We start from the raw sequence: 12541 nt of genomic DNA on the forward strand, positions 1-12541 counted from the left end.
CTTCAGCTCCCCGGGGCTCCCCCTGACTCCTCACCGTGGAACCCGACTTTCATTTCCATGCTTAATATTGTTGACCTTTACAGGTGCAGAGGTATTTCTTCACACCCGACATTTGTGGCTTGAGTTGTGACTCACAAAAGACATGGTTAGTCCCAATCCCTGGTACGTCAGAGAGTAACTTTATTTACAAATAGAGCTACTGTAGTCTATTGAGGAGTATGGTGGACACTGTATCCAATACAATGAATGTCCTCATAATAAAAGGAGGGGCACAAGCTTGGAGGGAAGATGGCCAGATGGCCACTCGATGATGGGCAGAGATCCGAGTGGTGCAGCTACAAGCCAAGGACTCCCGGCAACCACCAGAAGGCAGACGAGGCGAGGGGACCCCCCTGTATGTTTCAGAGGATGCATGGCCCTTCTGCTGGACGTCCATCCACCATGGCTTTGAGGCAATACATTCTGTCATCTCAGGCACCAGGCTGTGGTGTTTGTGGTGACAACCCAGAGACAGATCCCCTGACGTTTGCAAAAGTTAAAAAGGGAAATGTGGATCAAGTCAGCGATGTCTTTTGCAAAAAATGGAAATGGGGGAGTGAATTGTGTATTACATGGATGCACATTTTGCAAATCCCTTGCCCCTCACTCATGACCTCTCCCTGGCATGGGATCTGCAGGACGCAGAAGCCTTGGGCTTGGGGGCTTCCTTGTCCTCCGGGTGGCAGCTGTCCTCGGTGCTGAAACACCCCAGCGTGTGAGGCTGCTCTTTGGTGGTAGCCTCTTCCTGAATTTCTCTCCAGATTTATGGACAAGGAGAGGAAAGAGAGGCTTGGAATGAGGGGTCCTTTTCATATTTTATTTAGAGACAGGGACTCGCTGAGTTGCTTAGGACCTAAGTTGCTGAGGCTGGCTTTGAACTCACCATCCTCCTGCCTCGGCCTCCCTAAGCTGCTAGGATTGTGGGCATGCGCCATGGCACCGGGAGGTGATTCCATTTCCCCTGGATCTGACCTTGGTTTTTGTCTTGTCTATTCCCACCACACCCTGGAATCCTCAGGGTGTGTCCATTAGTGAGGGGCGTCACCTCCTTTCTTCCCTTCTCTTGGGGACCCAGCAGGAAAAACTGCCTGCTCCCCTTCCCTCCGCCCTAGCCATAAGCAACAAAGCCTCGGGTGGGTGGATACAGTAAATGACCCGGTGACCTGGCACACAGGACATGCTCTTAGAGGATCACATGCTAAGCTCCAAGCTCGATGCACTCGGGGGTTTTCCTGCCCCCTGAACATCTCTGGTGCGGATCAAATGAAGCCCCCTTTGTTTGTAGCCCTGGATGGAAACGGTGAGACAGAGCAGATCCTGGGACTCCTCAAGGCTGCCCAGGAGAGGGCTGGTTTGCTAGGGTGCAGATGCTTCAAAGTGGCGCTTCCCCGAGGGGGGAAGGGGGTCCTGGGGTGGATGTTTGCACACAGAGAAACCTACTGGCTGCTCCGTTCCCAGGCTGTGGGGATGCCGTGACCCGTGGCTCCCAGGCAATGCCATTCAGCATGCTCCAGTCATCCGCTCAGAGAAGAGGAATTCGTCCTCCCTTTTCCAGCCTAAGTAACCCTGGAGTTACTAAATCCCTTTCTATTTTCTTTTTTGGTACTGGGAATTGAACCCAGGGGCACTCACCCACTGAGCCACATCCCCAGCCCTTTTTATATTTTATTGAGAGACAGGGCCTCACTGAGTTGCTGAGGCTGGCTTTGAACTCATGATCCTCCTGCCTCAGCCTCCTGAGTCATGGGATGAAAGGCAAAGGGAAAATAAGGGAGGTCTTTTTGCTACGTGGCCTGATTCAAAGCAGAACCTTAGATAACAGAGGACCCACATTTCGAGTTGCTATTTTAAGTGAGGAGTTTCTCCCCTGCTTTCCAGGCCGGCAGGAGCAATGGCCTGGGCTTTGGCTTCCTGGGAATTGCCCTGCCATTGATTTGGGGAAGGGATCAGTCCGAGGAGAGGCCACCACCCTCTGTCTCAGTGATTTGCATCCACCAAGACTTCATTATGCAGCTGGCCCCGGAAATGAGACCTTGGCCAAATGGTACGTCTCTCAGAAGAGAATTCATGAATGCAGAATCAACTGGAGGAGGTTTGGGAAGGCAACGAGAGGCTGGGAAATTAATCTACTTCTATCAAAGGCTGTGACAAACAGGGGGCAGGTTAAGATGTAAATGGAGAGAGGAGAGGAGGGTGAAGTAAGAAGAACTTTCCCTCCTAGAAGTAGGTCCCTGACGGAAAGGCGTTTCTCAGCCCTTCTGCACCCACTGTGTCCCAGGCTGGAGGTCAATAAGATATCTGTGCCTTCAGGGATCTCACCCTCCTTTCCCCTTTATTCCTTAGTAATAGTACTATGGTGACAAGACACATTTACTAGCATATTTTTTTTTTCCTAATCATCTGCAATTGGGTGTGGCCCTATGACTAAGTTTTGCACAGTGAGACTTTAGTAGAAGGGTAGCATAGAGCTTCTGAAAAGGCTGCTCAAACAATATTTTGTCTATTTCCTTTTGCTTCAAGCCTAGAAAGGAGGGTGTGATGGCTGGAGTTCTAGCAGCCATTTTGGATCACGAAGTGATGTTGAAGGTGGCAGAGTAGAAAGACGCAAGAAAGCAGGATTCCCTGATGAGCCTTTGGAAGTCACCTTCCCAGCCCTGGACTGGTCTTCTCTAATTGGTAAGAAAAATAGCCACCCTCAGGTCTTTTTATCAGCCAAAAGAAGTCCCTGTCTGATTCAGTGAGATGCAGTTATAAATTAAGTTCCCAATAAGAAGCCAAGACGAAAATACTGAGAGACTTGAAAAGAGGGCGCACAGGGAGGCAAGGAAGGCTTCGCAGAGTCAGGGTGAAAGGGAATCCCAAGTAGAGGAAGTCGCCCAAGCACGCGGGCCGTTTTAGAAGAGGAAAGTGTCTTGGTGAGGTTGGACCGACCCGTTTAAGGTGTGAAGAGCTGAGCTCTTCCTAGGTCTGGGGTTTCTTGAGTCATGTGACGATGCTGGCTCTGCTGTGTCAGTGTCGCTCTGGCTCCACACGGAGAAGCATTAGGAAGGACAAGAAGCAGGGAGACTAGTTAGGAAGGTGTCACCACCCTGTAGGTGTCAGGAGATAAGTCTGGACCAGGGGTCCCAACCTCAGGTGGCTTCAGGGATCAGCAATAAAAAAAAAAAATGAAAGATGCATGTTATGTAAGAAAAGCTGGGCTGCTTTGGACTTTGTTCTATTTCTTACCTTTTTGTTTTTCTTAGAAACTTGGGGAAAGCGCAGAGATTATGTGGGACGTGGGGCCAGATTTCCTGAGTTCAAACTCAGGAGGGATCCTTGGTGGCCTCCCTGGTGCCTGGAGAGGAGGCTCCACCTGCAAAGTCCTGCCTCCTCCAGTGTCCTGCCTTCAGCGCTCAAGCTGCGCCCACGAGGAACATGTGCAAGTTCTGAACCGTGGCCTGAAGCTGGGGCGCTTCTCTGCTCTTCCTAGTTAAGAGCAGAACTTCTAGTGTTAGAGACACAAGGGCCTGGACAGGACACCGACGGCCACACAGACACCTTGACGGGCAATCCAGGTCCCCTTCCTCCTTCCTCCTAGTCGCCTAGAGACTTCCTATTGTATTGGAAATAATTCTGAAGTCTTGGTGCTACTGACGCCCTGTGCACTCTGGCCAGAGCTGAGCCAAGCCTTTCTTGACCTCCTGGCAAAATGAACCTCACTCCAACCGGCTCCGTTTCAACACCTACTTGTTTTATCACCTTCTGAGCCCTCGTTATCTGACACTGCCTGGCTGTTTGTGATTTCTTGTTTATTATCTGTAAAACGTGCTGTAACTTCAAAAATGCACCACACCTCAGTTCCCTGCACCTAGTAGGTGCTCAGGAAAGAAGGTTCGAGACCCACCAAGGATCACCCATCCGGGGAAGGCTTGGCTGGGCTTCTCCCCAGCTCAGCTAATAACTTGTGTGCAGAGAACAGCTTTCCAGGTCTCAGAGCCTTTTGGTAGCCCCCTGGTGACAAGGGGTAGGTGGCGGGATCGTTCTGACTGGCAGTTATGACTCTGAGCCTGCCCACTGCCCACTTCCTGCTCTGACCCCTCAGGGCTCTGTACAGACTCTTGGCCACCCTGGACCTCCTTACCAACCTCCGTGAGGCCAGGTGTTGCAGAGGTGAAGGGGGACAGGCCTAGCAGGGCTCAGCGTGGACCCCACTAAGGGGACAGGCAGGGGGCTGTCCTGTGTAGCCGAGTCAATAATTTTGCAGAAGCCGGTCCTCCTTCCTACCCTGCCTTCCAGTCACAATTCTGTCTGGCTGAGGTCTGAGGCTCCCCACCCACAAATGGTGTGAAAAATGGTGTGTGTGTGTGTGTGTGTGTGTGTGTGTGTGTGTTTGAATTTTCTTCTTGAGCCCAAAGCTTTCAGCGGGTTTTCCAACGTGCCTGTGTCCCCTCGTTTGTGACCAACACTGAAAAGTCTTGTTCCAGGGGGAGGGAAATCTCTCAGAAGACAAATCTGTTGGGCCAGACAGTAAATGTGTGGCTCCCTGGTGGCTGGGGGCGGGGGGCGCTAATGGCCACACGGTTAAGGTTTGCTTCTGGGTTGATGGAAATGTTGTAAAATCAGATTGTGGGGATGGATATACAACCCAGCAAACTTCCTAAAGTCATGAGAAGGCCCATTTAAAAGGAGTGGATTTTATGATATTGAAAAGATTCCTCGAGGAAGGCATTTTAAAAAGCAGGTGCCAAGTTTGGAACACTTAGCCTGGAAAATAATACAAAATATCATTAAAATTTTTTATGTCAATGACATGTTGAGTGACAGTGTTCTGTATACAATGGGCTACACAAAATATACTTTTTTTTTTGGTACCAGGGATTGAACTCAGGGGCACTCGACCACTGAGCCCCATCCCCAGCCCTATTTTGTATTTTATTTAGAGACAGAGTCTCACTGAGTTGCTTAGCACCTCGCTTTTGCTGAGGCTGGCTTTGAACACGCGATCCTCCTGCCTCAGCCTCCTGAGCCTCTGGGGTGACAGGTGTGTGCTTGGCTGAACTAAACTTTTTAAATTCAAAGGGTACAATGAGGAGCTGGGATGTCTCCTTAGCGGGATGCTGGGAGTCACTTCACCCACTGGGGGAAAGGAAAGGGGCCCAAAGGAGCCGCATGGGGCTGGGGGACCCCTGTGCCTGTGCTGACTGAGGGGAGGTGGAGCGGGTGCGCTCCTAAGGACATGGTCACATCGAGGCAGGTGGTGGGATCTTGGGTGGGACTTACTGATGTGCAGGGGCTCCTCGTCGGGCTTGGTAGAAGAGGACTCGTTGTCCTCGACGTCTTTGCTGCCGGTCACCTGGGTGGCCACGCTCGGGTGCTCATCGGAGCCAGGGTTCATGGAGATCATGCTGCTCTGCGGGGAGGACGCGCCGCTGGTGCGGGACAGGCTGATGGTGGAGCCCCGGCGGCTCAGCCTGCGGCTCACGGCCCTGATGACGGGGATTTTGAATTTCTTGGTCTGAAGGGAGGAGAGAAGGAGGTGAGTTCAGAGAGGGAGAGGGAAGAAGAAAGGAGGGACGGGAGGAGGGACACCCGCCCGCACCCTGGGCCTCTTCTGAACCCCAGGAGACATTCGCTGGATCTGGAGGGACCTTGGGTCACAAATCAGGATAATTTTTTAAAAAAGCAACTGAAGCAAATGTGACAAAATCTGTGCTATTGAACGAGGTCCCCACGGTCCCCGTCTTCACCCCAGGAAGGCTGCTGTGGATTCCAAGGCTGTTGCCAAGGCCCAGAACAGGGTGGTTTTTTTGTTTGGTTTGATTTTTGTTTTTGGTACCAGGGATTGAACCCAAAGGTGCTTAACCACCGAGCCCCATCCCCAGCCCTTTTTATTTTATAATTTTGACACAGGGCCACACATAGCTGCCGAGGCTGAGGCTGGCTCTGAACTCGTGATCCTCCCGCCTCAGCCTCCCAAGCCGCTGGGATGACAGGCGTGTACCACCCGCTACCGGCCCAGGAGAGTTTTCAACTTTTCTTTTGTCATAACTGTTGGAGTTGACTTTCAAACCATAAAGGAAGGTGGGTCCAACGTCTTTAGCTGCATCTTGGTTTTGGCCTCCAATGGCCTCCAACTTGATCACCAGGTCGATGCCCGGAAGGGAACCCGAGGGTGAAGATTTGTGTTCAGGGGTGTTTTCCAAAGAAGCTGAGAACTTTCTGGGCCTGGCGTTTAGGAGGTGGAGCGGGGGGAGGCAGGTATGTCTGGTGGGTGGTGTTCTTGGGGGAGAAAAGCCGTGGGGGTGGGAAGGCCTTGAAGGGATCAAGAGGCAGACAGAGAAACTTGTGAGGGGAAGGGAAGGAGTCAGAGAGAACGGGTTACAGGTGTGTGTGTGTGTGTGTGTGTGCACATGTGTGTGTGTGTGCATGAGTACCCTCCTACATTATTGGAGTCCCTCCACAAAGTACTCTCTGAGGTCATGTCCTCTTGACACGCATGATCCAAGTTTCAGAGAGTCTTCTTAACTTTCCCAAGGTCACACAGCTAGGCAAGCAGCAGAGCCAGGGTTCAAACACAGGTGAGGGTAACACCAAAGCTGGTTACTTAAAAATACATTGAAAGGCCTTTTCGGTGGCATTGAAAGTGCCCTTGATCCCACGGTGAGGATTCTTTATGGCATTTAAAATGCCAGGTGGTGTACGCCTGCAGTCCCAGGGACTTGGGAGGCTGAAGTAGGAGGCTCACATGTTCAAGGTCAGCCTCAGCAATTGATAGAGACTCTGTCTCAAAATAAATGGCTGGAGATGTGGCTCAGGGGTAAAACACCATGGGTTCAATCCCTAGTGCACCAAACCAACAAAATAGTAGTCTCCTTGGTTTTGGGTGGGGAGGAGTAGGCCCTCTACAACTCCAGAGGAAAAGCTCACAACAGGCGTGGGGTGACAATTTACACCCAATTGATAAAGATGATTTTATTTGAGAATATTTTAAATGAAAGCTGTGTGTGTGTGTGTGTGGGGGGGGGTGTCAGACAAATGACTTCTTTAGAGGAAACACAAAGTTGCCCAGGAAAGAAGACAGGAAAGAAAGAGGGGGCAGAAGAGCATACCTCAATTTAATATGTAGTTAAAATACACAGAATAGGGTGGAGAGAACTGTATTCAGCAGGTTCATTTCAGGAGTCCATGACATGTGATCAGAAGACACACACACAGAGTTGTGCTGGGGATTGAACCCAGGGGCGCTTGGCCACTGAGCCCCATCCCCAGTCCTTTTCATTTTTTATTTGGACGTGGGGTCTCGCTTAGTTGCTGAGACTGGCCTCGAACTTGTGATTCTCCTGCCTCGGCCTCCTGAATCTCTGGGGTCAGGGAGTGCGGCCCCCCCACTCCCAGGAGGAGCCGTATTTTGATTGGCTGTCTCACCACGGGGCCCTGAATGTGGGTGGAACTTCCCTGCAGTAGGAGAGGGGAGGGATTTCTTGGTTGTACAGAGGAAGGGGAAGGTGGGGGAAAGGGAGAAGAAGGTGGGGGGAAGGCTATCATGTGAGCTCTTCCTGGGCGTGGCTCTTCAGTGACATGCTACCCAAATGGCAGCATGTTAGAGAATGTGACAGACTGGGGGGAGGGCGTGGGGATTGGAGTTTGAACTGGGCTTAGCCAGACCTCCAAGGGGTTGCAAAGCGCCTGTGATAAAAGTCAAAGCAGATACCAAGAGTTGGCGTGTTCTCTCCTTTGATTAATCAGGGGCTGGGAACAAGGCTCCCTCTGTCCTGACTGACAGCCCCTCTCCTGCCTGCCCCCAGGGGAGAGATGATGTCAGAGCTCAGCGGTGGTCCACACACAGGTCGCCTCTGTTCTCTCTGCCACAGTACAGATTCCTGGGGCTGGAAACCGAGGACTTTCTGGAGGGACTCCAATGTCAGATTTGGAGCCTGGACAGACAGACAGCCATGGAGGGCATCTTGGAATCTTGCAGTGAGCCCTGAACTCAGAGCCAAAGGCACTTACAAAACACTCAGAGGTGGAACTGGGAGGACCTCAGGAGGGCCTTCCCTAGCCACAGTTTTGTGTGCATCTTCTCCCAGCTAGGATTTCATCTTGTGATCCTCAAAGTTGCCAGTAATTAAAATTCAATTAACCACCCCAGCCAGGAAAGTCCAAAGTGAAGGGCTGACACTTCTGATTCATTGAGAGTGGTGGAAAAATAAAACTGTGGGGTGGGGTGGGGGGGAGATGTGACAGGCAGCTTCAGCGTCTTGCTTGCCCTTTATTGAACGGACTTCCCCTGAGTTGACTTCAATCCCCAAATGCTTCTCTATTTTTTTTTCTATTTCACTCAGGGGCAATAGTAACCACATCAGTAGGGACTGACTTTTTGGTAGCAGAATCCCCGAATGGTTCCTTAGACTTTCTAAGAAGCAGGGGTTGCAAACTGTGGCTCCCAGGGAGACATATTTAATCAGCCTGGATTTTATACATTAGGAGATTTTTACATAAAAAACCTAATTTTTTTTCTCTCTTGGAAAAGACAAGGCCTGAGTTTTTATTCTCATGTGACAAAATGAGCTGGCGCTGAGCAGAGGGGCTTTTCTTTAGCTTTCTTGGCTAAAGAGAATCCACAGACCTCACCCCTCCCTACTGTATCCCACCTGGGCTGATTCTTCCATCTGCAGAATTTTCTGGGCCCTTTGGAACACAGCTAGGGCCCTGTCAAGGTCTTCACGGTTCCAGAAAGATATCAAGGGCCGTGGGATTTCCAAATGCTCCATCCTTTATTGGCAGAGAAACTGAGATCAGGAGAGGGGACGAGGTCACATAGTGAATGGAGTCACCGTGACTGAACTAGGCATGCTTCATCCCGTTCAGTGCTCTCACGCCCCCAGAGTGGACCACACTACTGTCCAGGGTGGGACCCCACACAGGCTTGCTGGGAAATTTAATTTTGAAAGAGTTCGGCTCCTGCAATTCACTCCCCACTCCTCCAGTTCTAGTCGTGAATATTCCTGAAGGACATTTGTCAGGGTTTGCAGCTCCTGCTACTCTGTCTGTGCATCTCTGGAGACGGATGTGCACAATATCTCCATAGCAACTTTCTGAGATAGAGACAAAGGCTCTTGCTTCTCAGATCTAGGAGCGGTCTGACAGAAAGAGCAGGAAAATGGTGCAAATGGTCTGTGGAGGGGAACGTGCAGTGGAAGAGCTCAAGGTTTAATAAATAGACAGACCCAAGATGAACTCCTGCCTCTGCCACCACCCAGCTGTGTGACCTCATGCAAGTTACTTAACCTCTCTGAACTCCAACTTCCTCCTCTCCCACCAGAGGATAAGAATAGTGTCCCGTGGGGTTATTAAGAAGGCAGAGTTGGATAATTCAAGTAAAGGACTTCCTTCGCATAGAACTGGCCTCCTTATGAGTACATTGATGGAAAATCGGTTTCTAAAAATTGCTAAGCAGGCTCAGCCTTTCCGCAGTTTCAAAGTGAGTTTGCAGATGGCGTCTTTACGTTCTTCACTACGACTGTGAGGTAGGCAGGGACCAGCTCTATGTCCATTTTGTGGGTGAGGGACAGACAGGCTCAGCCAACACTAGAGTCTTCACTTCCTGAAATATCGCCTCCTGCTTCGGGGTGTGTTGGGAGGCTTGTTTATTTAGTAGAGGAACCAACCGGGAGTTTTGGGGTGAGGAGTAGCTTGGGGTTGAGATATTTTCTTAACAGTGAGCACACATTCTAATTTGTAGGGAATCTTGTCTGTCGGAGCACTCAGCAGAGAGAGAGAGAGAGAGAGAGAGAGGGAGGGAGGGAGAGAGAGGGAGGAGGGTTATTGATTTAGGAGGTGGAGTGAGATGAGTCCATTTCCTTCTGGTGACATCTTATTGAACAGCCGCTCAGCACCCCCTCTCAAGCAGCGTCCAGCCCAATGTCATTTTTCCTATAATCCCCAGATCACCATTTTAATTAAAATTTATAAGAACCGTCCAACAGCCTGTGGTCTCTGACTTCCCTTCACTTCAAAAGCCAACAAGAAAAAAAAAAAAGTTTGCATTAGAGGAAAGACGGGCAAAATCCGTCCCTGCCCAGGCGGGGGCTGGTAGCCACCGGGCAGGGCGGCCGCAGCTGGTTACCTTTGGTGTGGCCACGAAGTGCTCCCACCTCTGGGCCATGGACCTGTCCTTGTTGATTTTTTTTATCGAGCTCTTGCTTCCCCCGGGGTCCCTGAGTGAGAAACAGCTTAATGAGTTCTCTGTTTGCACAGACTTTGTTTATTACAGGTTTTCTTTTCTTTTTTTTTAAGAACCAGGGGATGGATGGCGGCTGGTCTCGGATAAGATCCCCACCCCCACACCTGCCCTGATGCTCTGCAGCTGAGTCTTTGCAACCTCGAGGCCAGGTGGGACTACTGCCCGCTGGCCCGGGCTGAAGGAGGCGGGCTGTCTTTGTGCGGGTCTCACAGCTGCGTGCTCTGGGACTCCAGGACAAGTCTCAGATTGCTCAGATGAATTGGGAAGTTCCTTTGTGAATGTTTTGCATGTTCTAGGACTTCAGGGTCCCTGCATCAGGGGCACTTTGGAGCAACACAGAGAATATCAGCCGATGAGGTTGGGGTAGCCGGGGGAGGGGTTTGCACAGTGACAATCACTGGTTAAGACTTATTGAAGCCCAAGTTCTGTTGGAGGCTATTTTCAAGATGTTTCTGTGTCCTTGCAGAATCTCCTCAGTCGCTGAGATCCTGTGATGCTGTCATGATGGTCCCATTTTGCAGATGAGAAAACAAAACTCGGGGTGGGGGGGCTTCTGCACTCACCCAGATGCAGATTTACAAAGCTTCAGGGACCCTCCCTCTAGGGGTGCCTTCTCTAAAGACTCTGTACCTAAGATTACATTGCAATTTTGTATTATTATTGGTGTTGTGTTGTTGTTGGTGGTGGTGATGGTGATGGTACTAGGGATTTAACCCAGTGTCACTTTACCAAGGAGGCTGGCCTTGAACTTGTGATCCTCCCATCTCAGCTTCCCAAGTGGCCTGGATTAAGGGGCACAGAGCCTGGCTAATCACTCCCTGGAGAGGAGACTGAAGCCCCAGCAGGCTCCGTTGGTAACGTGCCCGTAAACCCTTACCTGAGACCTGAAGAGCTGTTTTGCTGCTAAATTCTTATAATTCGGGCATTTTGGGAAGAAAATATGCTGCCTCTGTTGTGTGTGACCATGATCCCTCTAATGGGGTCTCGGCAACGGTTTATAATCAAACGCGTTCATATTTCTTTAACAAAATACATGAATATTTATATCAGTTAAATAAAGACTTTAAATAGCATCAGGTTGTGGCACCTCATCGATTTGGTTCAGGTCAGATTTTGCTGCCAAATGAGTTAGGGAAACGCTGGTTCGGAGTCTCGTTAGACTTTGGGCTTGTGGTGATGGGGCAGGGGGTCTCTATTGATAGGCAAGGAGGGGGGGGTCGTAGGGTCTGATCTCTTGTGTGTCTGTAGATTGGTTGATTGGCCCATCCATCAGCCATCCTCCCACCCCCACCTTTCTCTCTCTCTCTCTCTCTCTCTCTCAACCCTTTTTCTTTGCAGAAAGGATTTTAGAGGCCTGGGATCCTTTTTCCCTTTGTCCGGTTTCTTCTAACATGGAGCAGGGCGACGTGAGGAGATGAGCAGATACGCATGCTCACCAGGGTCTGGGCTTATAGGGCGGGGTGGTGGCGGGTCCCAGTGCTCAGATCTCCAGAGGCAAAAGATGATCAAGTTAAACCCAACTTAAGACTGGCTTCCCCAGGCATGGGGGACCTGAGTAGCACCATTGAGGACTCTTAAGGGGACCGTCCTGTCCTCACCAGCACGGACCTGTTGGACAGATACCGGCTCACAACCACGCGACACGAAATGCACACAGGCCCCGGCAGAAGAAGTCAGGCTGGGGAGGACGCGGGTGATTTTGGGTCTCGAAGCTTTTTGTAAGACGTTGGGTTTGATGACACAATACAAAGCCCCCTGAATAATTAACAGAGAAGCTCATTTAAGTTGGTTCTGTCAGCCTCTCCCCCCCCACCCCCGCCCAGAGTAATCAAATTAGGGAATATTTAAAATCAGCCAGAGGAAGAACAGGCGGTCCTTCAGCCCTAGAAACAATATTGGAGCTCGGGGCGCTTTTGAAGTCTGATTTGAGGTGCACCAATGGGGAGCCCCTCGCTTCTGCGCCAGAGATCTTCTTTCAAGACCACAGGGCCTTCTGCTTTTCTCTTTGCTACGGCGGCCCCTGTTGAGTTGCCAGCTTTTTTTCTTCAAGTTCAAAAGCAACCCCCTTCCCCTTTCAAAATTAAATCTGGCCCCAGCCAGGCTTTCAAAAAATCTGAAATATTCAGGCCCAATCGGGAAGAGGGAAGTTTTCCGCCAATGCTGACTTCCAAGACGACCAGAAATCTATTGCCACTTCAAGGGGCCACGCTAAATGAGCTAAAAAAATGCAGCGAGTCTCCCGCAGACCTTCAAACGCGCCCCCCACCCCCAGCCCTG

The 12541-nt window shown here is 50.7% G+C and overlaps 1 protein-coding gene across 2 annotated transcripts in view; it reads right to left on the bottom strand.

Moving 5' to 3' along the window:
• Nucleotides 1-12541, bottom strand: part of Ccdc60 (coiled-coil domain containing 60) — a 137273-nt gene that overhangs the window by 14155 nt on the left and 110577 nt on the right. For both annotated transcript variants that reach the window (XM_048785724.1, XM_015505134.2), the window contains 2 exons: nt 10148-10238; nt 5302-5536 (listed from right to left, as the gene is read on the bottom strand). In XM_048785724.1, coding sequence (XP_048641681.1) covers nt 5302-5536; nt 10148-10238 — 326 coding nt within the window. The remainder of the gene's footprint in view (nt 1-5301; nt 5537-10147; nt 10239-12541) is intronic.

Source organism: Marmota marmota, unplaced genomic scaffold (assembly GCF_001458135.2).
Source record: "Marmota marmota marmota unplaced genomic scaffold, marMar, whole genome shotgun sequence".
NCBI lineage: Eukaryota > Metazoa > Chordata > Mammalia > Rodentia > Sciuridae > Marmota > Marmota marmota.